This window comes from Natator depressus, chromosome 20 (genome assembly GCF_965152275.1).
Source record: "Natator depressus isolate rNatDep1 chromosome 20, rNatDep2.hap1, whole genome shotgun sequence".
In the NCBI taxonomy this organism is placed as follows: Eukaryota; Metazoa; Chordata; order Testudines; family Cheloniidae; genus Natator; species Natator depressus.
In genome coordinates this window covers 21,347,135-21,374,879 of record NC_134253.1, presented here as the reverse complement: position 1 = coordinate 21,374,879, position 27,745 = coordinate 21,347,135, and the positions used below count along the sequence as shown (strand labels likewise).

Sequence of the window (27,745 nt, the reverse complement as noted above, 5' to 3'; positions counted from 1 at the left end):
ATGTAAAGGCCCTTATACCAGGTCCACACTCGCTGTGGAGGGTCCCTCCACAGGGAACATTCTTAGGAGCCTTTTCCAGCCACTTGAACCGCCTTTTCCAGGCCAGAGCAACGTAAGGCTTTTAGTGTAACTGAGGCCTGCTCAACACCTAAAACTTCAGTCAATCATAAGGCAGCCTAAGCCTCAGGGTAGGCAACACAAGGTCAACAGAAGACTTCTTCTCTTGTCCTAGCTACCACCTCTGAGAGGCGGATTTACTACAGCAATGGAAGAACCCTTCCATCACCATCGTCAGTGTCTACACTACAGTAACACAGCTGCAGCTGCACCACTTTAGCATTTCTAGTGTAGACATACCTTGATGAGACACAGGCCTTTTAGAAGTACAAGAGCAGGGTTAGAACAGTTCTTAGGAAGGGAAACTTCTTGAGTATTGATGTAACAACTGTCACCTTGGTAATCTCCAAGGATCAAACCCAGGACTTTGTAACTCCATGACCCACTCCTGGTTGAGCTAAGGGGCGAACTCCCATAGCTAGGAGCTTAAGCAGAACCAGACCTTTGGTGGAGCAGCCCCAGAGGACACATAAGACACACTGATCTCTAAGACACACAGACAAAGCTTAAGTGAGTATTAACCAGGTGACGTGTGGACACACACCGGGCTTTTAGGGCTGAATGTATTGCTAACTGATTATAAACTCAGTTGAAAGTTGTCAGACAGGGCTTAAGGGATCAATGGAGTTAAAGGGAGAAAACACCTGCTGGGTTTCAGGAGATCATCAACTTTGTATTCTGGAAGGAAGAAAGGATGGCCCTTGTGGCTAAAATGTTAGGCTGGGACTCAATTGATCAAGCTTCCATTTCCAGCTCCGTCATAGAGTCCGTGTGAGTGTGGTCTTAGGTGTGTCACTTTGGCCAAGATTTTCAAAATCGCCTTGTGATTTTGGTTGCCTAACCTGAGACCTAAAAGGGTGTGTGCTCAGCACTTTTGAAAGTCAGGGCCCTTTTAAGATGTCTCAAATCACGAGACACTTTTGAAAACCTTAGCCCTGCAGATGTTGACTTGATGTAATTGTCCGTGCCTCTCTTTCTGTTGCCAGATGTTACCTTTAAATGCCAGACTGAGACCCAACAGACAAAAGAGCTGTTGAAGATGTGCAAAGATATCTTTCAGCAGGTACGTGTAAGCGGTTTATTTGGGCTTTGAGGGTTTTCACAAAGAGTACACAGAAAACTTTGAGTCTGAGGATTCTCTGCTTATCCAAGGTTTACCACTGACTTCAGTGGGAGCAGAATCAGTCCAACACAAAGTGCTTTTAAAAACTCAACCTTCAATACTATGTGAAATATCAGCATGTCTGTGGGCTTCAGCACACTTAGCCTTAACATGTCTTAATCTCTGGACATTGTAGTGGGACAGCCAGCCAACCATAGGTCAATGCAAGATCACGATGAGGAACCATTTACCTTAATTTTGGGTGGCCTTTCCATGCTTGTAGAAATAACCCATTTCCTCTGATTGTTCTGCAGGGCAACACCAGTGAATTTTGCTCCTTCATGAATTCAACCTTAGTGAATTTGGAGACCATGTGTGCAGAGGACAGAGCAACATCGCTGGAGGTTAGAAGTTCTGCCCCTATATGTGTGGGCGCTCTATGGCCAAATGCCCTGAGCATTGGTATAGCCATCTCACTTTGGGGGAAATTGTAGCTGCTCTTCAGAAAAGGGGTGTGTGTGCGCATGTGCATGATCTCTAGCTGAAGTGGCAGGGGATCTGGGTTCTGTCCCCTCTGGTCCTCAGAGGATCCAAATTGCTTCCGGGGGCAATACAGAGAGAACCGAGATGTCTGCTGATTGGTTGTAATGTTCTCTGGCACCTACACTGAAGGGACCAGGGATGAGGAGCGAATGACACACAGTGTTAGACGTGCCCTGGCTTCAGGTTACTGTGAAGTCCTGAGCAAGCCTCAGTAGTCTCACTCGCTCAGTAAAGGGCTCCCTCTTGGAGAATGCTGCAGTCCCTCTGAGTGGGAAGGTCACTATGAACCCGTATGTCCCTAAGAGGGTCATTGTTTCCCTGGGAGTCTGAAGAATGTGGCTCATGAACCACTGAAATCCTCCGTCCTTCTCAGGGTGTTTCCTTTCCCAATATCCCAGGAAGTTGCTCGCCCCTTTGGTTCCTTGCTGAATAGCTCCATCCTCAGTGCTGGTGGGAGCAAGAGCAAGTGGGAGGTGGCCTCCGCCGTGACCTTCCTCCTACAGAGTGTGGAATTGGCTGCACTGACAGTTGCTTTGCGGTCTCCGGAGAAGAAGACCCAGAATGTGACAACAGAGTTTATGGGTGAGGAGGATGAGAGGCTCCCACATCGCCTCGTGGCAGCTGTGAGATAGGGGGTTATACACTTTTCAGTGCAGAACACCACTGCAGCCTCACTGCCCCTCTCTCAGGGTTTAAAACCCAGCCCTGGGCGGCAGGTGAATGAGCCACTGAGAAAGGTTAACCATTGAGAGAAACTAGCCCCAGGTCCCTCCCTCTCTGCCCAAGGCCCATCCCCTCCTCTTCCATCCCCCGTCTTCCACTAGAGCCCAGAGAAAACCCGCCTCGCACCCCGCGCTACCCCAGACCCGGAGCGTCAGATGGGTAGTGCAGCCAGAGCATCCCCAGCCCTAGAGTGCTGGGCAGCCGGAGCATCCCCAAGTCCAGCGCCGGGCAGATGGGCAGACAGCGTGATGTGGCATGGCCCCAGCCCCAGCGCCTCCAGCCCTGGGCCTTGTGAGCACATGCCTGCCCCAGCCTGCCTGCCCCAGCCTCTCAGCCATGGAAGAGTCGGAAGGGAACTGGAAGCAGGCAGGAGGGAGCCTGGGGGCAAAGCATGGGTGGGGCCATGCCAGGCTGTTTGGGGAGGCACAGCCTTCCCCGGCCTATGCTACCCGCCACCCATAAACCCAGCCCTGGGGCTTTGCAGCAATGGCAGCTGCCTGAGAGGGGTTTAAAAGCAATGCCAATCTCCTGTCGCCACAGGCAGCTGCCATTACTTCCTCCTTTCACTGCCTGCCCCAGCAATACCCCTTCTTGCTGCTTCCCCGCTAAAGCGCAGAGGTGAGGCAGCAGGGAGAAGTTGCCTTCTGCCTCTTGGCACAGTGGCATCTTCATGGGGGCGCAGGCATGATGGATCACAGAAGGTCAGCCAGAGGGGCTCAGGGAAACACAGAGAGATGGAGGTGAGGAGGAAGGGGGAGGGGTGGTGGGATTCAGAGATAGTGGAGCTCCAAACCTGCCTTGCCCTTGCAGCAAGAGGTGTTGCCATTTCCCTCCCCAGCTATCGAGACGCTCTTCGTCCAAGCTGCAAGTTGCGGTGATGAGGTCTTCAGGCTGAGAGGTCAGGAGGAGACAATGGACGTTCACTGCAATGCCGTCGCCAGAGCAGCCACAGAAGGTACCATCCTGGTGCTTCCCAGGCACTCACCCCTTTAGACACCAAACCCCAGCCCTAGTTCTCCCCTTCCTCTCGCCCCACGCGGGCTTGCTTGCCTTTGTTATCCTGACACTAGTGTGGACCTTGTTGGCTGAGCCAGTGTTTCTCAGGCCATTGAGCTCTGCAGAGCCCCTCATTCCTGGCTGTCCCGCAGCATGAAAACCAACCCATGTGAGGTAGGGAGGAGAGAGAAGCTTTGATGGGCATATGAACTGGTCCAGAGAATGGAAAGATCAGAGATCCGTTGGCCCAACACATGACGTCCTGATGATGAGCCCAGCTAGGCCCCAGGTTGACGTGTGTGACTTCCTGGATTGGAACCAGGATAATATTGACCAATTTTACTCCAATTTTCAGGCCTGTATGACGTAACTGGGACTGGTTCTTAATTCTTTAGCCCCAGGGAAAGCTCCTCACTAACCAACCCCTCTGCCTGTCCTAACCAAGAAAAACTGTGGCTTCACCTCAGTGCCTTTCACCTAGGGATGTGTACCGAGCTGGATAACGTGCAGTATGGGGGTACGATTTCTTTAGAGCACTAACTAACTGTGCATTAATTGGTCCATATAGACCCTACTAGTGCGCACTAAAGGTTCCCTAGTGTGCTTTAATGTACGTTAGTGCACTTTAGGAATCACACTCCCATCGTGCACGCCAGATGTTTCCAACACAGAAGTGCTTCTGTGGAAGAAGAGGGAGGAGGCAACATAGTCTAGTAGTTAAAGCTCAAAATACTAGCCAGAACTCCTGGGTTCTTTTCCCAGCTCTGCCCCAGACTCTCTGTGACCTTTGGCACCTGGCTTGCTCTTTCTTTGTCTCAGTGTCCCTGTCTCTATGATGAGGCATCATTTCATGTTTTCAGATCCTTGGGCTGTTGCTTTTATTTCTTACTCCACCCTGGACTCCATCATTAGCACGACATTACTTGATGAGGGAGATCTAATGGCTGATGAGAAAATGAGGAATTTTCACCTGAATTCCAGGGTGGTGAGTGGGGCTATCGGAGATGGGAGGCCCATGAACCTCTCCAAACCTGTGAATTTCACCCTGCGCCATAGACAGGTGAGTGTAGATCCTTTTACTTTGCTGTGTGCCCGGGACTCCAGCTGGTCACTTGAAAGGTGCGTCTCCTGCAGGGCATTTGAGTTCTGCTGCCTTTCTGGACTGAGAAACAGTTATCTGAGAAAGAGAGGGAGCTTCTTCAGTCCTGACGCTGGGGAGGACATTACATAGCTTTCACACCAGGCCTGATTGGGTTATGATTAATCATGTAAAATGCTCAGGAATAACAATTGTGCCTGGCTCACCCCTCAGAGCAGGAATAAATGGAAGGCAATTCCCTATAGCAGTGGTCCCCAAAGTTTTGAGGGTCGCACCCCCCCGACCCCATTCACAGCTCTCCCCCTGAGCCAGGGCCAGGAGCAGGGCCATGGCTCGGGGCAGGAGGAAAGGACACAGACAGGGGTAAGGGGGCCAAGGCTGGGACTGCAGCTGGTGGTGGGTCTGGGTCTGGAAGCAGGGCCAGAGCCGTGGCCGGGAGCTGAGGCTGGGAGCAGGAATGGAGCAGGAGCCAGGCTGCGGTGGGGGCCAGCAGCTGAGTCCATGGCGAGGTGCGGCTCCACTCCCAGCCCCGCCCCTTCCCCCAGCTTGGGCCGGGAATGGAGCTGCAAGAGGCTGGGGCTGGGATGGAGCCATGCTGAAGCTGGGGACAGTGCCAGACATGGGGCTGGAAGTCAGGGATGCGACTACTGGTGGGACCAGAGCAGAGCTCAGGGTGGGGAGGGGCTGGGTGGTGCTCCCTCTCTGCCCCCCATGGGGGCTGACCCAGGACCTGTCATGTCCCTCCAAAGGGGGGCGCACCCCACAGTTTGGGGACCTCTGCCCTATACATAGAAGAGTTCAGGGAAACGGCATGAGATGGTGCCGTCTTTGACAAAGTAATGAACTTGCTAGAGTGCATGTGGGTATTTGTGGGTGGGTGTGTGAATGCCTTTTAACGGCTCAAATCAAACTTCACAATTGTGTGTCATAGACCCAACAGTGCCCAGCGTTAAGGGAATTATCACTTTAGGTCTGGGGTCAGGGACTTGTGCTATTGGAGCTGGAGGATCTCGCTTGTATTTCCACTGCCAAGGGAAGTCCCAAATGGCTGTTACGTGCAGCACAATGAGAGTCATGAAGCCGTTGATGATTTCAGGTTTATTATTGTCTATTAGAAACGTGTGACAAAAGAAACAGTATTCTCCCCATGACCCAGTGAGGATGATGATGGGGTGTTTTGGTTTCCAGGCAAAGAAAGAGGAGGAAGAGGCTCGCTGCGTTCACTGGAAATTCATCCCTGGGAAAGGCACCTGGGCTGAGGATGGCTGCAAAAGTCTCCAGACGAACAGCACTCACACCATCTGCAGCTGTGACCATCTCTCCAGCTTCGCACTCCTGATGGGTCACACCGGAGTGGAGGTATCTCAGTGTCAGACTCAGATCAAAGGGCTGGACTCTGAGCTCCTTACTTGGACAAAATCAGTGGGAATTTTGTCTGAATGACCACTGAGTAGGAACCTCAGGGTATAATCTGTGGCTATACAGGATGGGTGGGGTTTTGATCTGAGGTGCCTAGAATAGCCCACACTGAAAATGCCAAGGTCACGGAAGGCTGCAAAAAGGAGAGCAGATTTCCCCAAAACTGCTGGTTAACACTGGAGTTAGAATCACCAACCAGTCACAATCTGTGCTCCAGATCCCCAACACTGGTTATTGAGAAGCTGAAAAAAAGAAATCACACAACTCCGTTTATTGCATTCCATGCTGCCAGTCAATCCTTTAGTATCTAAAACTAAAGGTTTTTGTTATAAATGAAAAGAAAAGAAAGAGAAGAGAGTTGTTAAATGATCAAAGCAATCCGATACATATGACTTCAAGGTCCATATATCAGGTTCTTAGCAGCGATGGTGAGTTTGCTGGCTTGTAAAGTCCCTCTGGAACACATCCAAAGCTTAGATGGGTCTATCAGACCTCTGTTCAAAGCTTCAGTTTGTCGAGAAGTTACTCCAGAGGTGAGAAGCAGGATTGAGGACAAAATGGAGGTGATGCAGCTGCCTTTTTCTATCCTTTTCCATGTGGCTTGTACTTCCTCTGTCCCAAAGAGAAGATCACAGCACATGGGCATGGAAAGGTACTTGGAGTCCCCTGTTCATAGGCATGTCCCTACATGTCCTGCTGACTCTTGGGCATAGCCCCTGGCTTCTCTCAATGCGTTCATTCTAGAGCTCAGCAATTCTCAAACTTTAGGAACCTGAGGACCCCCATTTTGATTTAAAATTTTTCGCAGACCCCCAACCCCCTGCTCAGCCCCAGTCCCCACCCCCATTCCATCTATTCCCCTAAGGCCCCACCCCACCTCTTCCCACCCCCCGTCCACCCCTGCTCCTCCTCTTCCCTGTGTCTTTCTGCCCCTTCCCCCGAGCGCCCCCCATGCCCATTCCTTCCCCTCCTTCCCAGTGCCTCCTGCATGCTGCTGAACAGCTGTTCTACGGCATGCAGAAGGCACTGGGAGGGAGGTGGAGGACTTGGTCAGCAGGGTCTTCGGACCCCCTGGAGTGGCCTCGTGGACCCCCGTTTGAGAGACGCTGGTATGTTACACTAATAAAAATGATACCAACAGGATCTTGTAAGAGGGACAAGGCAAATTGCCACGTTTATTGTAAATACAACAAAATATTCCTATATGCAATTTCTATATAGATCCGTTCACACACACAGACATTCACATACAGGTTCTACATAAAGGTTGTTATAGTTACCAGCCTAGATGTTGCTCTTGCCAAGTCACTGGCCAGGTGGCCTGGACACGAGAGTGGAGCCGAGTCGTTGTCAGATGCGCATCCAATGCTCCTGGAGGGTGGTTGTAGAACCAGACTCAAAGAACACAGTCCCTGGACCCAATTTTTATAGGTCTCTGGTTCAATACAAGGCTATGGAAGTTGCTTCATCATGCTGAATTTACAACTGAGATGACCATCAATCAGCTCAGTCAGCAGGTGGTACATCCATGACGGCTCCATGATGGCTAGGTGTTGTCTTCTTGCTCTTCCTTGATGCGTTTTGGGTGGATTCCGGTTCGCCCTCCGGGGGTCACCCGGTTATCTCCACTTTGCATATTCTTCGGCCCATCGATATCAAGGTTGAAATTCTTAGGATTAGGCTGGCACCATTTACTAACCAATTATTTCCCTGCTTCAGTCTCTCAATTCCATGCACTCATCATTCATTCTTTTACTTAACAACACAATCTATGACTCTTGATTCATTTAACAAGTTTTATCCCACTATCTATTTTTCCCTCTTTGGATACCAAGATTTACATAGGCATGACAAGGGGCCCCTGCGGGGGAAGAGCATCAGGGTGTTGTTTTAAAGAACAGCATTTGTTTCCTCAAAGTTCTTATCACTTTCCAGCACAGACTCTTTGTCCTGTACCGGCCTGAAATAATTAGCACTTTGGCCTTGCATTTGTTACAGAGTGAAATTCAACGGCATGGAACTGATGTTCATACGTTTTTACAATACCTATATACTCTTTTGTCTATCTTTATTTCTACTACTACATAATTATAATTCTATCCTACTTATATAGCTTTGAGGGCGACCCAACAGGTATAGCTGATTACCCTTGATGGGCCATCAAACAAACTGGATAGTGCTGATGCCAATCTGTCTGGGGGTGTCACCCAGAAACACAGCACAGACATATCACACATTTATAACTCACGATGCAAAGATGATACATACATATAAACAAGATGATCATACTTACAAATCGTAACTTTTCGACTGATACCTTACATGGCATATTTGGTAAGATTAATTGAAATGTTGTAATATTGTTATACATATAAACGGTCACCCATATTCCATAGAATCATAGAAGTGGAAGGGACCTCAAGAAGTTATTTAGTCCAGTCCCCTGCACTCAAGGCAGGACTAAGTATTTTCTAGACCATCCCTGACAGCTGTTAGTCCAACCTGCTCTTAAAAATAATGATGGAGATTCCACAACCTCCCTAGGCACTTTATTCCAGTGCTTAACCACCCTGACAGTTAGGAAGTTTTTCCTAATGTCCAACCTAAACCGCCCTTGCTGCAATTTAAGCCCATTCCCCTTCTTGTCCTATCCTCAGAGGTTAAGAACAATTTTTCTCTCTCCTCCTAGTAACAAACTTTTATGTATTTGAAAACTGTTATCATGTCCCCTCTCAGGCTTCTCTTCTCCAGACTGGACAAACCCATTGTTTTCACTCTTCACGCATAGGTCACGTTTTCTAGACCTTTAATCATTTTTGTTGCTGTTCTCTGGACTTTCTCCAATTTATCCACATCTTTCCTGAAAGGTGGTGCCCAGAACTGGACACAGTTTTCCAGTTGAGGCCTAATCAGCGCGGCATAGAGTGGAACAATTACTTCTCATGTCTTGCTTACAATACTCCTGCTAATACATCCCAGAATGATGTTTGCTTTTTTTGCAACAGCGTTACACTGTTCACTCATATTTAGCTTGTGATCCACTCAGGGCCGTCCTTAGGCATACGTAGCTGCATACGTGGCTGTGTAGGGTACCTGAAAATTTGGGGCACTGCTGGGGCTTAGTGTCCTCCCTTCTGCCTCTTCCTATCCCTGTTCTGACCCTTCCTGCAGGCTCACAGGGCTAGCTGCTGCAGCCTGGTGACTACTCTGGAGGGGATCTAGTAACTTAAAAGTGAAAGCCTCCAGTCTGCCAGACCTATTAGCACAACACTGAAACTGTTAAAGAGCCATTCAAGTGGTAATGAAGCCATTTAACAGGCATTTGCCAACCCCTAGGTATATACTGTCAGTTTCTGAACTTACTGACAAAAACAGTTGTGCATTACTGTAATATTTACTCAGAACATGTTAGTCTACAGGACCTTAGTTTAAAATTTGCTTTACAAATATTTCATTACAAGATTGCTGAAGATCATAAAATCACATCTCTGAAGAATCCTTGCATAGATTTTTAGATCCACAATCTGAGTATTCATCTTTAGCTTTAAATCTTGGATCATCAGACATCTAGTTTTTTAAATAAATCCTTCAAACGACCACTCTTATCTAAAATACACATTTTAATTTTAATTACTATAGTACAAAAAACTTACTTCCAAAGTCTTTCTGTCCATCCCTTTCTCCCCCACCCCCCATTGAAGAGAGGCTAGCTCTTAAAGGGACAACACCCCCTTTCTTCCAGATAGCTGGACAAACGAGTTTCCCTTTCTTTACTTCTGACTATTCGATGAACTAGTTTTAAGAGAACCATCCAGCGAAATCAGTACCTTAGTAAGATATAAAATCCTTTGTTATGCCTAAAATCTTTGGAAACATATTTTTTAAAGTTGGTGAAATTTTATAAATGTGTCTGTTGTTATGGAGATCACACAAAGTAAATTAGTTTTCCCTTTCTCTAAAAGCAATGAACATTGTTATGAACACACTAAACCTCTGTGACTGATTAATTTAAAATAATGTCTTTGTTTCAGTGAGTTAAATATGTACTCATCTGGAATGATAACTTTATGAAGGCTTAAGAGTACATTTAAAAAATAAAACGATTGTAGAAATACTGATTAAGAAAATGTAAAACAGAGAAGAGCTGCATCATGTATTCCATAATATTTACTGGTTTCAGAGTAACAGCCGTGTTAGTCTGTATTCGTAAAAAGAAAAAAGAAAAGGAGTACTTGTGGCACCTTAGAGACTAACCAGTTTATTTGAGCATGAGCTTTCGTGAGCTACAGCTCACTTCATCGGATGCATAGCATATCGTGGAAACTGCAGAAGACATTATATACACACAGAGACCATGAAACAAAACTTCCTCCCACCCCACTCTCCTGCTGGTAATAGCTTATCTAAAGTGATCATCAAGTAGGGCCATTTCCAGCACAAATCCAGGTTTTCTCACCCTTCCCCCCCCCCCCCCCCCACACACATACAAACTCACTCTCCTGCTGGTAATAGCCCATCCCTCTTTGAAACCTCTCTTTATAATGCGCATGATAATCAAGGTGGGTCATTTCCAGCACTAATCCAGGTTTTCTCACCCCCCCCCCACACACCCCCCTCCAAAAACAACACACACAAACTCACTCTCCTGCTGGCAATAGCTCATCTTTCAATGTGCACAGCAATAATCCAAGTTTAACCAGAACGTCTTGGGGGGGGTTTGTAGGAAAAAAACAAGGGGAGATAGGCTACCTTGCATAATGACTTAGCCACTCCCAGTCTCTATTCAAGCCCAAATTAATAGTATCCAATTTGCAAATGAATTCCAATTCAGCAGTTTCTCGCTGGAGTCTGGATTTGAAGTTTTTTTGCTTTAAGATAGCGACCCTCATGTCTGTGATTGCGTGACCAGAGAGATTGAAGTGTTCTCCGACTGGTTTATGAATGTTATAATTCTTAACATCTGATTTGTGTCCATTTATTCTTTTACGTAGAGACTGTCCAGTTTGACCAATGTACATGGCAGAGGGGCATTGCTGGCACATGATGGCATATATCACATTGGTGGATGTGCAGGTGAACTTCTGGGAACTCTTCTGGCTCTATCAATCTCTATCAAGCATTCTTACAACTACAATACCCACCTGCGGAAGTGAAGAAACAGATTGATAGAGCCAGAAGAGTTCCCAGAAGTCACCTACTACAGGACAGGCCTAACAAAGAAAATAACAGAACGCCACTAGCCGTCACCTTCAGCCCCCAACTAAAACCCCTCCAACGCATTATTAAGGATCTACAACCATCCTGAAGGACGACCCAGCACTCTCACAAATCCTGGGAGACAGGCCAGTCCTTGCCTACAGACAGCCCCCCAACCTGAAGCAAATACTCACCAGCAACCACATACCACACAACAGAACTACTAACCCAGGAACCTATCCTTGCAACAAAGCCCGTTGCCAACTGTGCCCACATATCTATTCAGGGGACACCAACACAGGGCCTAATAATATCAGCCACACTATCAGAGGCTCGTTCACCTGCACATCCACCAATGTGATATATGCCATCATGTGCCAGCAATGCCCCTCTGCCATGTACATTGGTCAAACTGGACAGTCTCTACGTAAAAGCCACGGTAAAGCGCCGCGATGGCAGCACTTTAGCATTGCCAATGTAGACGAGCCCTTACTAAAGTCAAGAAATACCACATCTACCTTTTCGCCACCATCCACAAGGCTTGTTACCCTGTCAAAGAAAGCTATTAGGCTGGCTTGACACGATTTATTCTTGACAAATCCATGCTGACTGTTATTTATCACCTTATTATCTTCTAGGTGTTTGTAACTTGATTGCTTAATTATTTGCTCCATTATCTTTCCGGATACGGAAGTTAAGCTGACTGGTCTGTAATTCCCCGGGGTGTCCTTACTTCCCTTTATTTCCCATGTAGCATCTCAGGGCTCACTGGTGAGTCTCCCTTTGCTGTGTTACAGGAGAGTTATCCACTGACCGTGGTCACCTACGTGGGACTGACCTTCTCCCTGCTGTGCCTCCTCCTCGCCATCCTCACCTTCCTCCTTTGCCGCTCCATCCGCAATGTCAGCACCTCCCTCCACCTGCAGCTCTGCCTCTGCCTCTTCCTGGCCGACCTGCTCTTCCTCACCGCGGTGACCCGCACCCGCAGTCAGGTCTGTTACCCACTTTTATTCTTGGTTTAAAATTGAGCTGTGTCCAGATCCTCTGTCAGCATTTCTAAAGCTCCCCTCACTCCAGCACCTTTTTATACCCTCAGCTGGACGGTAACATTTATTCCATGCTCTTTAGTCCCGCAGAAATAATTATTTACTCCCCTCCAAAAGAAATCTCTCTGGGTGAAACCAGTCCTTCTCTTTCCCTTGTGGGCTCCATCCTTCATCAGACAAAGGAACCTCGATTTCCAGAGTCACACTCCCCTGCCTGTCCTCTCTGCCCCCACACTGATGGGCAGATGCAAGGCACCTATATCTTGAAGCAGATACAGAGAAGAGAACCGACACCCTCCAGGTCTCTCCCTACTGTGAGGACCGGGAACTTGTTTATGTCCCTGCTCCCTATCCTAGGATTCCTCACAGTATCCAACAATTTCCAAGATTCATTTGGGAACTGCAACCCCCAGAAACCATCTTTTCTGAGTGGAGATCAGGACCGGGCTGGACTCTGAATGATTGAAAGGGCCAGCCAGCTTGCCCTTAGACAAGGCCTCGTAGACTGAAGAACGTATTTTCTCTGGGAGAGAGCCGTAACTGGAGAGATGTGTTAATAAAGAGCCCTATATGATCCTCACAGAAGTCCCCCCACCTCCAAATTCAGTGTTTCCCTTCCCAGAAGCAGTGTCCCAGAGCTCTCTCTCCTCCTGTCCTCAGGTGGTGTGTGCTGTCATTGCTGGCTTCCTACACTACCTCTTCCTGGCCGGCTTCACCTGGATGTTCCTGGAGGGGCTGCACCTCTTCCTCACCGTCCGGAACCTGAAGGTCGTGAATTACACCAGCGCCAGCCGGTTCAAGAAGAGATTCATGTACCCGTTCGGCTACGGATTCCCAGCCCTGGTGGTGGCTATTTCTGCAGCGGTGAATCCTGGAGGCTACGGAACTTCCAAACAGTAAGTGCAGTGCCCATCCCGAAGGGGAGCTGGGATCTGGCTTCCATGTGGTTGTCTGGCTCACCCCAGGTCTGACTTGAACCGAGATTTCCCTGCTCACCCTGCCTGGGAGCTGACTGTGACAATGAGCTGCCCTGAGCGCTGTAGTTGAGTTGCCCACCTGTCAGACATCTACACTCCTCGCCCCACTGATGATGCGGAAGAACAAGCCAGAAAGATCCCAGCTTGACTTCCAGGTCCCAGGCTGGGTTTGTGGCATTGGTGGGTAGGAAACAAACGCACCTTCTTACTGTGGGCAAATCCCTGAGGATCCCCTCTCTCAAGTGAGCGACTCCACTAAAACAGGGCATGGCAGGGTCTAGACACCCCAGGCTAGATCCTCAGCTGGTGTAAATCAGGGTAGCTCCACTTCCTTCAGTGCAGCTAGGCCAATGTACATCCTCTGCATGTCTGGCCCTCCCTCAATACTGCGCCCATCCACCAGAAAGGGTCATTTGAGGAGGTGGAAGAGGAAGTGGTGACTGAAAGCAGGAAATGCTGAGGTAGATGGGGAGAGCTGTTAGCCTGCAGCCCGCAGGAGAGTCGGCCATGTCACAGGCTGGCTGAGATCCATCTTGCTTTTGAGAGCCAGCTGCCCTGTGACACCCTCTCTCTGCCTGCGGTGCTGAAAAAGGGTCGTAATCCCATTAAGGTCACCTTCTTGCTCCCTGCCTGTAGCTGCTGGCTCAGCCTGGAGAGAGGATTTCATTGGAGCTTCCTGGGACCAGTCTGTGCCATAATCCTGGTGTACCTCACAGAACCACAGGGCTCCATTCTCCACTCACCTCTGCGACCCTGTGGAGTCCCGTGGAGCCAAGAGAGGAATGTCTCCCAGAGAATTTAAGATGAAAGAGTCCTAGAAGATCCCATTTCATTCCTCCCTCTTTGGCCAGTGCAGGATTTCCCACTAACAGAATAGCCTACGTTCTATGGAGGCAGTCCGGGCGAATGGGTCGGGCACTGGGTTGTGAGTCAGGGGACCTGAATCTGCCACTGGCCTGCTGTGTTAACTTGGGAAGTAGCTTCCCCTCGCTGTACCTCTGTTTCTCCTCCCACCCTTTGTCTGTCTTGCTCATAGGCACCGAAAATAAATAGCGGATGCTCAGCACCCACTGGCAGCCAGCTCCCCTCTGCCGGCGGCCATGCCGATCAACTCCTCCCCCTCCATCCCAGCGCCTCCCGCAGTCAGCTGTTCTGTGGTGTGCAGGACGCGTGGTGGGGGAGGGGGCGGAACTGGGTGGGAAGAGGTGGGGTGGGGGTGGGAAGAGGCAGGTGTCACGGAGTCCCCGGGCGATGCTCTGGAACTGCTCCCCATGAATCCAGTCAGGACACTGGGGAAGTCTCCTTTCTGTGAGCAGCCTGTCTTCAGGACAAAAAGCTCACACAGCTTCCACCTTCCTGGGTGTGACCTCGGAGCATTCAGCATCCTCTGCCCCTCCGTGCGCTTCCCACATCGAGTCCGCCCAGGCGGGGTCCTGGGGAAGCCAGAGGGTCCTGCACCCCAACTTCGCAGTCAGACGTGACTCTCAGCCAGCCAGTAAAACAGAGGTTTATTAGACGACAGGAACATAGTCTAAACAGAGCTTGTAGGTGCAGAGAACAGGACCCCTCAGCTGGGTCCATTTTGGGGGGCAGTGAGCCAGACAACCACGTCTGCACTTCACTCCATGTTCCCAGCCAGCCCCAAACTCAATCTCTCTCCAGCCCCTCTTCCTCTGGGCTTTGTCCCTTTCCCGGGCCAGGAGGTCACCTGATCTCTTTGTCTTCAACCCTTTAGCTCTCACCTTGCAGGGGGGAAGGGCCCAGACTACCAGTTGCCAGGAAACAGGGTGTTGGCCATTCTCTGTGTCCAGACCCCTGCACACACCTGCCCTCTAGGGCTCTGCAACGATCATACACCCTTACCCCACCACCTAGATACTTAAGAACTGCATAGGGGAAACTGAGGCACCCCCACAATATTCAGAGGAAACATTAAGAACAGTCCCACTTTGTCACATCTCTCCCCCCTTCGAGACCGAACTGAGCGGGGTCACTTTAGCCGGTGACCTGGGGAAGTTCGAACCCACCAACATTCCCATAGACGCCCCAGCATCTCTTGGAGAAGGAGTGGGGTGGGGGCGGGGCTTGGGGTGGGGTGGGGGGTTGAGTGGCCCAGAGGAAGCCGGTCCCTGTGGTCTTGCCTAGTTATTTTGCAAACAAATGCTCTAGGACAGGGGCTGCCCCTTTCTAGGTGTGAGTACAGAACCCAGTGCCGTCTCAGTTGGAGCCTCTGGGTGCTACCACAATATGATTAATTATAATATGTCATTACTCATGCAATGCTGCCATGGAAGCAAGTGGGACCTCTGCCGGAATGAGGATAGTTTTGTCCCGTGCCTTGTCCAGCCTGGCTGGTAAATAACCCAAGTGATGGGGGAAGGGAAGGTGGCTGCAGCGTGGGGAGTTTGGGGAAGGAAGGGAACATGTGTTGTAAGAGATAAAGGTAGCAAATGTCCTTGCAGATTCCTCCCCATCTCAGGCAGCGAGTTAAGAATTAATTTCAGTCTCAGAATTGAAGGGAATCCTCTATAGACAGGACCTAGAAGCTTTGGGCCAAATCACACAGCTCTAAATGTGGAATAACTGTAGACCCCACTGGAATCAGTGGAGTCACTCCAGATTCAGATAAGAGCAGAATGTGGCCCTCTGGCTGTATGATCACATGTGATGCATTGCAGCCCTGCCAATGCCAACAGTTCCCTGCATGGCCTGGGACCAAGATCTGGTAGCGAATGGTATATGACCCACCTTGAGGAGCAGTCACTGGTCTGCAGCAGTCTGATCCCATAGGATTGTTCTGTGCCTCAGGCAGAGAGACTGGCCTTGGCTAGCATGTTTTACAAGGAATATTTCATGCTGTTTCCACAGATAAATTTAACGTTTTTTATTGTAACCCTCTGGATCCTGAGAGACAAACTCTCCTCCCTTAATGAAGATGTGTCCACTCTCAAAGACACCAGGTAGGACAGCACTATATCTACTAGAACAGGGGTGGGCAAACTTTTTGGCTCGAGGGCCACATCCAGGTGGGGAAATTGCATGCAGGGCCATGAAAGTAGGGCTGGGACAGGGGTTTGGGGTGCGGGAGGGAGTGCGGGGTGTGGGAGGGGGTTTGGTGTGCAGGAAGGGGCTCAGGGCAAGGGGTTGGGGTGGAGGAGGTGTGTGGGGTGTACGATGGGGCTCAGGGCAGGGGGTTGGGGTGCAGGAGGGAGTGCAGAGTGGGGGAAAGGGCTCAGGGCAGGGGTGCAGGGAGGGGTCCGGAGTTCGGGAGGGGGCTCAGGAAAGGGAGTTGAGATTTGGGTTACAGGAGGGGTTCGGGGTACAGGCTCCGGCCCGGCGTCACTTACTAGGAGTGGCTTCGCGGTGGCAGCGGGGCTCAGGCAGGCTCCCTGCCTGCCTGCCCTGGCCCTGCACCGCTCCCGGAAGTGGCCTGCATCAAGTCCCTGCGGCCCCTGGAGGGGAGGGGGCAGAGGGCACCGTGCGCTGCCCTCGTCTGCGGGTACTTCCCCCAAAGCTCCCATTGGCCATGGTTCCTTGTTCCTGGCCAATGGGAGCTGCAGGGGGCCGGGGGGCAGGGGTAGCGGAGCGGTGTCAGTAGGTGAGGGCAGCGTGCGGAGCCCTCTCCTCTCCCCTTCCCCCAGGGGCTGCAGGGATGTGGTGCCGGCTGCTTCTGGGAGTGGTGCGGGGCCCACGGCACCACAGGGTTGACAATTCGCAGGCCGGATCCAAAGCCCTGATGAGCCAGATCTGGCTCGCGGGCCGTAGTTTGCCCACCCCTGTACTAGAAGGGTCCAGTGAGCCTCCTGTATGGGAATTCCTGTGGGATTCCCCACAGAGTGCTGCTAGAATACAGCTGAGCACATGCCACTGTAGGGTTTCCAGGTTATCTTGGTGACCTTCTGCTTGATGAGAGAGTAACAGTCTCACTGTCCAAGGAGCTGATAAACCCTAACTCACATCAGCAGTCCCTTCCTCATGAGTCCTAAAGTTGTCCATGGGACCATCTTCCAAAATAAGGACAATTTGCATGAGTAAGGGTATGCTGGATCGGACCTTAAATTAGACACACCACAGCCAGGGTGGCAAAGGAAGGGTCAGGTTAGGAGAGAGGAGAGGTCTATGGCAGAAAAGGATCATCATGGGAATTACTTTTCTGCGAAGTGTATCATCTTCGTCCCTTGATGGATATTGAGATGACAGTTGCAGTCTGTTCCGAAGCCTGCTGAAGTCAGTGGAAGTATTGGTACGGAAGAAACTGCTAGATCAGTGAGGCTCTTGCAGTAAGTCCTGTGGCACATTCAGATTGTGGCATGCAAATTGTCTTTCAATTAGCTCATTATGAAATCTTTTTGTTAGGGAGAAACAAGATCAGGGCCGCCAGCTGGGAGTGCTGGGTGGAGACATGAGAGGGGAAAAAGATTTTGGAACCAGTTCAGAATGTTGAGGCTTCAGAAAGTCATGGTGTTACTGCCCGTGCGTAGTGCTGTGTAAGGAGAAATGCAAGTCTGTGCTGATAGTGAGAGCTGGGCCATGTGCTACTTAGGGAGGAAACTCATCTCTTTTCCCTGTGGCTGTGGATACTGTCGAGGTAAATTGCCATCCATTGAGGAGGAAGGCAAGTGTGGCTTACTGTTGCTCTGTAGCAACCTCTCTGTCTATCTATCTGTCTATCAACATAGATGGGTTCCCGAGAGCCCAATATCCTGTTCCCTCTTGATTGTCACATTGCCAGGGCCTGATGTGAAGGGATTAAAAACAAAACCGTAATGAGAGGTTGAACCATTTGCTTTGGAAGAGCCACCTGTGGCAGGTTAAGGTGCGTGTGTGGGGGGGAGATGATTGGGCACAATATTGTATTTTGGATTCATAGGCGTAAGTTGCCGTTGTGTTCATCTTGACAGTACCCCTAAGTCACAGTAAAGTGGGTGCCAGCTGTTTCGCCCCACACTGCCCGCAGCCCCCTGACTCAGTCACTCACCAGAGGGTCGTTATAACGGGATCTCTCCGTCTGCCTTTATCCAGACTACTGACTTTTAAAGCTATTGCCCAGCTATTCATTCTGGGCTGCACATGGAGTCTTGGTCTCTTCCAAGTCGGCTCAGCAAAAATGGTCATGGCGTATTTATTCAACATTGTCAACAGCCTGCAGGGAGCCTTCATCTTCCTGGTGCACTGTCTCCTCAATCGCCAGGTAATGCCCATGGCGCGTCATCAGCCACCCAGTGACTTCACGGGACTAGCAGTGGCCTGTCTGAGGGTATTAGTTACATGATGTAGTGACCATGTCCCTTATTCTCCAGGTGAGAGAGGAGTACAGGAGATGGATGAAAGGCACAAGAAAACCCCGCCCCACAACTCAAACATTTAGTCCGTCTGTGTCCACTGTCGCTACCAACACCAAGGTGGTAAGAGATCCTCTATTCTGTTCCAATACCAGCATCCAAAAGTCGCATCCATCTGGGTCTGTCAGAGCTGCTGAGATGCCTTGTCCCCTGAGTGACACATGCTTGTTTTAACCCATCTGAGAACGGCATTGGGAGTCTTAGTGAGGTTCAATTGCATCCAAATCAAGGGGGAATCCCAGGTCTCCTAGAACCCAGCACAGAACTCCTCTTTTCTTGCGCACCTCCACGTTCCCTTCCCTTTGCTTCTTTGCAAGCTCCATGCATCACTCGCTGTGGAATGAGCTGGGATACAAATTCAGGTAATTATCCAATTGGGGAAGTTTGCAAACCAAAACCTGGGTGGAAATCTTCCCAGTGTAGATGGGCCAGGCCAACGAAGAGTTAGCACTGGATGGAATTTCCTCTGGCTCCGTTACCTCTACTGGGAAAGGATCCAGAAGCTTTTTCTGGAGTGAAAAGTGGAGACTTATACCTGGGAAAATCTCCCTACTCCAGTCCCAGCATGAGGCACCACAACCTTTGTCTGGAAGTACACATTTCTGGTTTATTTAGAGCAGCCTCTATTAAGTGCTACTTTATGGCTTACCTGTGCATGGGTTGGGGAAGGGAGCGGGCTTTGTCTTCACTTGTTTAGTTATTTTCCTGCACGTGATGTCACTTCAGTGGAGGCTGGCTGAATTTTGCAGACTCTGCACTATTCCTGAATGAGGACCCAGTCCTGATCCCATTGAAGTTGACTGGAGTTTTCCCATGGGATTAGCACTCAATGTCTATTTGTTTTGCTGGCAGGTGAGTTGCGGAGAGCCCTCCACTTCATCTCTGTAAAACAATCATCTCTCCAACCAACGATGTTTATCATACAGCCGGCTTTGCTGTGCCAGCGGGGCAGTTGCCGTTCTTCATCCCAACTACATACAAAACCTGGAAGGGGAAGCGGGATTGGACAAAATCCTCTCTCTAATCCAAATCCAAAACTCCTACTGAATTCAAAGGCCACCCTAGGCTTTTAGCTGCATGTCTCCCAGATTTAAAGGGCCAGATCCCAGGTCAGAGAGCAGTTATTTCTTAGGGAAAGCACAACATGTGGGGGAGTTGGAGGGTGGGAGGCGATTTGCAGAGCACTTGCGTGCTGTGTGTGTGAGCTAGCTCTGCTGTTTCACTGTAATGTGTAAATAATAAAATAACCTGTTTATGGACCTTGGTTGCTTCTTTGGTTTGAGGGTTTGCTATCAGGTTCTGCCTGTCCTGGAAACCTAAGGCCCAATTCTAAAGCCTCTTTATGCCAATCTGGCTTAAAGGTGTAAAGGGGCTTTAAAGTGGGCAGAAATGGCCCTGTGATTAGCCCTCCTGGGCAGGAGTCCTTCCTGATTGCTGTAGAGCGGGCATAAAATCTCTCCATTAGCCCTGCTCCCAGCCCCTGGCATAGGGGTTATGACTGGTGGGGTGGAGGTGCTGCTGAGGGCATGGCTGAAGCACACTGCTTCATGGCTATTGTCTGCTTCCCAAGGCCCGAAAGGACCCTTGGAAATGCACGAGTTTACACCAGCTGAGGACCTGGCCTGTAACCGAGTTTCAGCTTCAGCACTGTCACTGCACCATTAAATGCTCTTGACGTTACCTGGCGATTGAGGAGACACTGCACCCAGGAAGATGAAAGCTCCCTGCAGGCTGGTGATGATGGGGACTGCTGGGCCAACTTGGAGGAGACCAAAGCTCCATGTGCAGCCCCGAAGGAAGAGCTGGGCATTAGATTTAAAGGTCAGGACCCTGGATACAGGCAGATGGAGAGATCCCGTTACAATAACCCTATGGAGAGCAATTGGGTCAGGAGGATCTGGGCAGAGTGGCGTGGAGCTACCAGCCCCTGCTTCCTGTGTGGGACAGGGCTACTGTCAATGAGAACACATTGGGAATTTGTTCCCATGGATCCTAGATATGCTGTTCCCCTCCTGCAATGCCTCACACCCTCCGCATGCCAAGGACCTTCCAAACCAAGGCATTTGACCCTCCAGGGTTGCTTTGTTGCCTTCTCAACTATGGTCTCTGAGAGTGGACATATATGCGCCGAGGGAGGAGAGTCTGTTTCTCAAGATCCACAGGGTCGGGGCAAAGAACGTCACATTTATCTGTGGAAACAGCTGAAAATATTTCTTGTGAAACGTTTCATCCGGGGCCAATGACTCGAGCTGAGGCAGAGAACGATCCCAGGGGAGAGATCTGAACACTGCAGAACCAGGGACCATTGATCCCCTCTTCTGTAATATCCTCTGGCAGCTCTCGGTCCCTCCCCATGCACAGAGCTGATGGTACAGCCAGGGCTGAGATGGATCAATGGGATCACAGAGGCCAGATTCTGCTTAGACTTAAAAATGAAGTGACTCCAGCAGGCTCAGTTTACACCAGCGTAACTGAGAGCAGGATCTGAGTCAGAGTTTCCAGCGCCTGTCTTTTGGCTCTTCCCTGCCACTTTCAGGCTGCAACTAATCTCCCCATCCCAGGCTCTGGGAAGAAACCACATGGACTTTTCTTGTCTTCACTCCACCCAATGTAGATCCTTTCCCCCACCAAACACTTGCATGGTGCAGCCCTTCCCTTCCTCATGCCTTGGGTCAATAACTGGACCAGACCAAACTCTTCCTGTCCTCAAGGTAAGCTCCCACTGGTTTCTGGGATTATGGCACAGACTGGACCCAGGAAGCTCCAATGAAAGGCTCTCTACAGGCTGAGCCAGCAGGTACAGGCAGGGAGGAAGAAGAAGAAGCGCGTTATCCCAGCTGAGTGACATTAATATGAGTATATTACCCCTTTTCAGCCACTGGAGCAGAGATGGGGTGTGACGGGTTGGGTCACAGAAACCCCTTTGGGAACTGCCACCTGATGTGCTGTGACTACCTCTGAGCCCGTTTTCCCTGGCATCTTGGGACTTCAGTGCCTTGCCTGGTTGTGCCAGACACACTAGCCTGCTACAAACACAGACCCAGGTCCAAACCACGTCCCCCAAAAGCTGCAGGCTTTACTGAAAACAGCTTAAGAAGTGCTCCTGTCTCCAACACCCAGATACCTAGTTCCCAATGGGATCCAAACCCCAAATAAATCTGTTTTACTCCATACAAAGCTTATAGAGGGTAAACTCATAAATTGTTCGCCCTCTATAACACTGATAGAGAGAGATGCACAGCTGTATGCCCTCCCAAGTATTACTCTGGGTTAATTAATAAGTAAAAAGTGATTTTATTAAATATAAAAAGCAGGATTAAGTGGTTCCAAGTAATGACAGACAGAATAAAGTGATTTACCAAGCAAAATAAAACAAAAACAAACAAGTATAAACCTAATACAGTAGGAAACTAAATGCAGGTAAATCTCACTCTCAGAGATATTCCAATAAGCTTCTTTGACAGACTAGACTCCTTCCTAGTCTGGGTGCAGCAATCACTCACACCCCTGTAGTTACTGTCCTTTGTTCCAGTTTCTTTCAGGCATCTCTTTGGGGTGGAGAAGCTCTCTCTTGAGCCAGATGAAGACAAAATGGAGGGGTTTCCAAGGGTCTTACATAGTCTCTCTTATGGGTGCAAACCCCTTGTGTTTTACTATGCAGAATCACAGCTATAAGATGGAGTTTTGGAGTCACATGGGCAAGTCACATGTCCATGCATGATTCAGTTCTTTACCTGCCGACACCATTGACTACATGTTAGTTTGAACCTTCCCGGGAAACTCAACTGTGGATTGGCGTCTTTCAATGTTCATTGTTAGTTAAGTACTCCTAATTACTTGAATAACCACTTCACACTATGTTGACCACATCTGTTTTATGTGTTTCCTACAGCAAACACTTTAAATACAAGCATAGAGCCAACGCTCATAACTTCATATATAAAAATGATACATGCATACGAATAGGAAGAATACATTCAGTAGAACATAGCCTTTGCAAAGATATGTTACGTGGCATATGTAGCAAAAAACATATTCCAGTAATGTCATATATACATTCATAAGCATATTTCTATAAAGCATTATGGGGTGCAATGTCACATGGGGATTGTGTCCTGAAACAAAAAATGGATTAGACTGAAAACCTTGAACACAGTCCCAGAGCCAGGTGTGGGCCCCAGTTATACCAGTGTAAATCCAAAGACACTCCAGAAGAATCCATGGAGTTAATCCTGATTTACACAGGTGTAAACACTCAGAGCTCAGATACCATGGTGATGGGTGTGGAATAAGAACCTGGGGGGATAGAGAGAGATTAGAGAGAGATGTGAGCAAGTCTGGCTTGCTGGTGCCAACAGAGTATGCAGATTACTCTCTCTCTCTGGCAGATGCATGTAGTATTGATGGAGAGCCAGAGACTCAGCTGATGTAAGTCGGCTTAGCTGCATTGAAAGCAGCGGAGCTACCTGTTTTACACCATCCGAGGATATCGCCGGGAGTGTCTAGAAGAAGCCAAACCCTTTTTAGTGGAAGTTCCTCATGTTAGAGGAGGGAGAAGGGAGAGGGGATCCTAAGGGCTTTGTACACAGGAAGAAAGTTGTTGGTTTCCTATCCACCAGCACCACAAACCCAGCCTGGGACCTAGGAGTCCAGTTAGGATCATTAGTGGGGTGAGGTCTGTGGATGTATGGCAAGTTGGACAACTCATCTATAGCACTCGGGGCAGCTTAGTGTCACTGGGGAGGGTGTGCATTTACTGTCAGGGAGTTCCATAGCCATCTGGGTTGAATACTGCAGAAATAGCCACCACCAGGCTGGAAATCCATAGCCGAACGGGTACATGAATCTCTTCTTGAACCGGCTGGCAGTGGTGTAATTCATGACCTTCAGGTTCCCGATGGTGAGGAAGGAGGTGCAGCCCCTCCAGGAACATCCAGGTGAAGCAGGCCAGGAAGAGGTAGTGTAGGAAGCCAGCAATGACAGCACATGCCACCAGGGGGAGATAGAGAACCCAGGGACACTGCAGTGGGGAAGGGAAATGCTGAGTATGGGGGAGACCTGTCAGGGGGTCAGAGTGGGATTCTTGTTAGCACAGATCTCCAGTTATAGTGCTCCGTGACCCAGAGACGGCAGGTTCCTCGGTCTATGGAGGGTCCTATGGCTGCACATTGCTGATGCAGGAAGGGAGCAGAGATTAGTGGTTAGAACAGGGGAGCAGGGCTGAGGGGATCCTGGTTCTGTTCCCAGCCCTGCCACAGATTCCCTGGGATAGTGGGCAAATCACTTATTCTCCCTATGCCTCAATTCCTCTCCTGTGACATAGGCAGAGAACTGTCCAAACTCCTGGGGATGGGGAGACTGAGGCCACTGTGCCCAGTTTGAAGGGACTTAACAGGGGGTGGAAACATTCCTCCGGGAATCCCCTCTGGGTCCTGCACAGCCAGAATCCAGGGAGCACAAAGGGGTTCAAAGCCATACACCCCAGCCCTGCTGCGAGTGGAGAAACAGAGCAGGGGAGAATCAGGCCGTACACGACTGCAGGTGTGGGTCACCACAGTGAGGAAGAGCAGGTAGGCCAGGAAGAGGCAGAGGTAGAGCTGCAGGTGGAGAGAGGTGCTGACTGTGATGGGGCAAGGCCAGCTGGCTATAAGAAAGTAGTGGGAGAAAGATATATTAGCCCCAGGCTAAACAAATCCCTGTTACCAGGGTAAGCAAATGGCAGTTGCTCCAGATCAATTAAGGCACCTGGGGCCAATTAAGATCCTTCCAGAAAGCAGGTAAGATAGCTAGGTTGATTGGGACACCTGAAGCCAATCAGGGGCTGGCTGAAACTAGTTAAAAGCCTCCCAGTCAGGTGGGGGCGCAAGAGGCAGGAGCTGTAGGAGGAAGCTGCGCTGCTGGAGAAATGGAGCAGTACAAACCCTATCAGGCACAAGGAAGGAGGCCCTGAAGTAAGCGTGATGTAGATATTGAGGAAGTGGGAGCTGCTGTGGGGAAGTGGCCTTGGGAATCGTACTTTTCCTGTTTCCAAAAAGTCAGCTACCAAGAGCTGCTACTATCAGGAGTCTGGAGTAGAGGGTGGGCCTAGGCTTCCCCATCCCTTCCCTGACTAATCACTGAGACTGGGAGACAACAGAGACTGTGTGAGGGAGTGTAGCTTCTCCTCACCTTCCTTGTTGGCTTATGATGAAAATGGCTCAGTAGGCTGTGACCCTTGCCTCTAGAGGGAGAAGGGCTATGTAGAGGGTCACAGTGAGCCTCTGAGGCTAGTGAAATCCGCCAGGAAGCACAGGACCCACTGAGACAAGGTCAGAGCTTTGCCACATGACGTTGTGGATGGAGCAGCACAGGAGGAAGGTGACGATGGCGAGATCCTGAGGTTACTACTCAGACATTACCCCAGCAAAGCCACCAATGGCTCAGAGTCCAGCCCTCTGAGCTGAGTCTGAGAGTGATATACCTGCACGGTTGTGGGACCCATAAGGAGAGCGAAGCTGGAGAGATGGTCACAGCTGCAGGTGATGTGAGTGCTGTTTGTGTGCAGAGCGGTGCAGCTGGCTGGAGAACAGGTGCCTTTCCCAGCGATGAATTTCCAGTGGATGCAGAGAGCCTCTTCCTTGGCTGTCTTTGCCTGGAAACACAATAGCATCATCCTCATGAGATCATAGAGATAATGTTGTTTCTGTTATTGTGTGTCTATATCCCACGCAGTAACAAACCCAAGGCCATGTAGTGCTCCACGGCTCTCCCCACGCAGCACCCAGTGCCCATGGGTCATTTGATGATGACAGTGGAGAGAGAACTCCCATCCCAGAGCTCTAAAAGCAAAGGCCCTGCTACCTGAGAGCCCTCGTTAGCTAGCAGACTACAGGGCATGTGGTACATGGCCAAGCCTTTCTCCTTCCATCCAGCAGAGGGCAGTGGTACAACTCCCCTCGCAAGCTGATTTCTGTATCAAAGAAAGCACTGTTTCATGCTGATTCCCTGAACCGCATAAGCTATAGGAAGCTGCTTTCTCATTAGTTTGGATCAGGGGTGATCCAGGCAGAGCTGTTACCCTGGAGCACTTTCCACAATGAATCATAACCCAGTGTGACATGGTGCATACCCTCGTAACTTCCCCCAGTAAAACAGCTCCAGTGCATCAGGAATAAGGAGGTCTCTCCACTTCTCAGACACAGTGGGAGCCCAGAAAGGCAGCACAATCCAAAGGCTCAGCAGGTGAGCCCCAGGCAGGGAGCAAAGTGAGGGGATCCCCACACCTCTCTCTGGTGCAGGGTCAAGTTCACAGGTCTGGAGAGGTGAAGGGGTCTCCCATCTCTGATGGCCCTACTCACCACCCTGGAGTTCAGCTGAACATTCCTCAGCTTCTCACCAGCTGGTAGATTCCCCTCACTGAGAAATGTCTTGTTAATGATGGAGTCTAGGGTGGAATAAGTAATACAAGCAACAGCCATGAAACCTGTTGGAACAGGAGATGATACCTCGTTCTGGACATAGGGATGCTGAAGTTGAAGAAAGAGCCAGCCAGGTGCAGCTAATGGGAATTTCAGACAGCATAGCTGCAGAGCCTATGTTTGGAGCTAGAGATACTTGGTGAGCTGTTCGGTGGTGGTTTGTCTCCATGTAGCTGGAATTTGGGGCCCCTGGAGAGGTCGGGTGAGAGAAGTCTATTCTTGTCTCTGTGGGGGGGGGGCAGAAGAACCACCAACATCTGGAAGCTGAAGCCAGAGAAAATGAAATTGGAAATCAGACACCACAGCGAGAGCAATTAACCATTGGAACAAACTCCCAAGGGAAGCAGTGGATTCTCCACCCCATGCTGTCTTCAAATCCAGACCGACTGCCCTTCTGGAAGGCACCAGGCAATTTAGACAAGCACAAGTTATTGGGCTCAATTCACGGGGCCAGTTCTATGCAGAAGGTCAGACCAGATGATCCAATGGTTCCTTCTGGCCTTAAACTCTTTGAGACACCCAATGACCAGTGAGACTGTGGCAGAAATGGGTATTGAACTCAGGAGTCCTGCCTAATCACTGGAGCAGGCTACCTCCCCCGTCTGAGGCCAGAGAAGCATTCCATCTTGGAAACATTAAGCTGCAGGAAGCCGAGGCGAAGACATGACTTTTCTCAGTGAAGACAAGCAGAGAAGTTGGTCAGGGAGGAGCTTTCCCTGGTGCTGGAGGATTGGGGAGCAGTATCAGGACTTGTCTACACTGCAAGTTACTGTGCTGTAAGCGAGGTGGAGAATCTATGGCGCACCAGCTTGCTGCACAATAACATCCCTTGCAGGCACTGCTGTAGCACGCTGAACTGCAGCAATGCTGACAGGGGATTTTACTGACCTGCAAGCTGGTACGCTGGAGATTCACAACCTGGCTTGCAGCGCAGCATCTTGCCATGCAGACAAACTCTCAGGTAGGTCGTATGAGCCTGAAAGTGGGAGTTGAGGGGAAATGTTATTCTGGTTCCCACCCAGGGAGATGCTCATCTCCAGCCTGGGGTTTAGCTGGGCTAAGAATCTCCTCCCCTTTCCATTCGCTGGGCCCACTTCATACCACAGAGGCCCTCTGCTGAGCCGTCTCCCCTCGGAGCCCCCACCTCTGTGAGACAAGCAGAAATGAAGGTGTCTGCACAGTCCCATGGCCAACAGCCTGAGAACCACTGGCACAGTCAGCAAGGTCCCCACTCGTGCTGGAGCCAGAGACGAGGCTCCTGGCCTGGGGATCTACGGGGACAGAGCAAGGCTAGAACCAGGACGGGGGTTGGGTGCCTGGGAATCGCTCTGTGCTGCAGTTTGGTCCCTGGGCATCTCCATCCCCTGGATGGTACCTTGTGTGGTTGCCATGGTGACTGTCTCACAGTGAATGTCCATCGTCTCCTCCTGTGCTCTCAACCTGAGGCCCCGCTGTCTGCACTGCAGTTCCCTGTGAAACGCGAGTCTCAGTACCTGGTGGGAGGGAGGGGGGAGAGGAAGTGACAGAGCTTCCCACTGTGAAACCACTTCCCCAGGAATCTGTCCATTCTCGCCCAGATCCTTACCCCTCTCCGACTCTGCCTGGGGTGTGAAGGTCTTCGGAGTTCTTCCCTGTTGGAGAAGGGGATGGTTTGGGGCTCCCCCTCTCTGCCTGCCCTTGGCCCATCTCCCCGTATCCCCTCCCCACATGCTGGCTGTACCTCCCTGG

The 27,745-nt window shown here is 50.2% G+C and overlaps 1 protein-coding gene and 1 pseudogene across 1 annotated transcript; one reads left to right on the top strand and one right to left on the bottom strand.

Annotated features, from left to right (window-relative positions):
• Nucleotides 1-1,109: 1,109 nt before the first annotated feature.
• LOC141975329 (adhesion G protein-coupled receptor E3-like) lies at nt 1,110-19,927 on the top strand. Its single transcript, XM_074935616.1, has 14 exons — nt 1,110-1,180; nt 1,534-1,623; nt 2,161-2,344; nt 3,324-3,440; nt 3,576-3,578; nt 4,342-4,541; nt 5,769-5,939; nt 11,993-12,187; nt 12,902-13,137; nt 13,855-13,921; nt 16,087-16,178; nt 18,241-18,409; nt 18,519-18,623; nt 19,922-19,927. The coding sequence occupies exons 1-14, from the start codon at nt 1,157-1,159 to the stop codon at nt 19,925-19,927; spliced, it is 1,659 nt and encodes a 552-aa protein (XP_074791717.1). The 5' UTR covers nt 1,110-1,156.
• Nucleotides 19,928-23,319: 3,392 nt separating this feature from the next.
• LOC141975328 (adhesion G protein-coupled receptor E4-like) lies at nt 23,320-26,017 on the bottom strand (annotated as a pseudogene).
• Nucleotides 26,018-27,745: the final 1,728 nt, after the last annotated feature.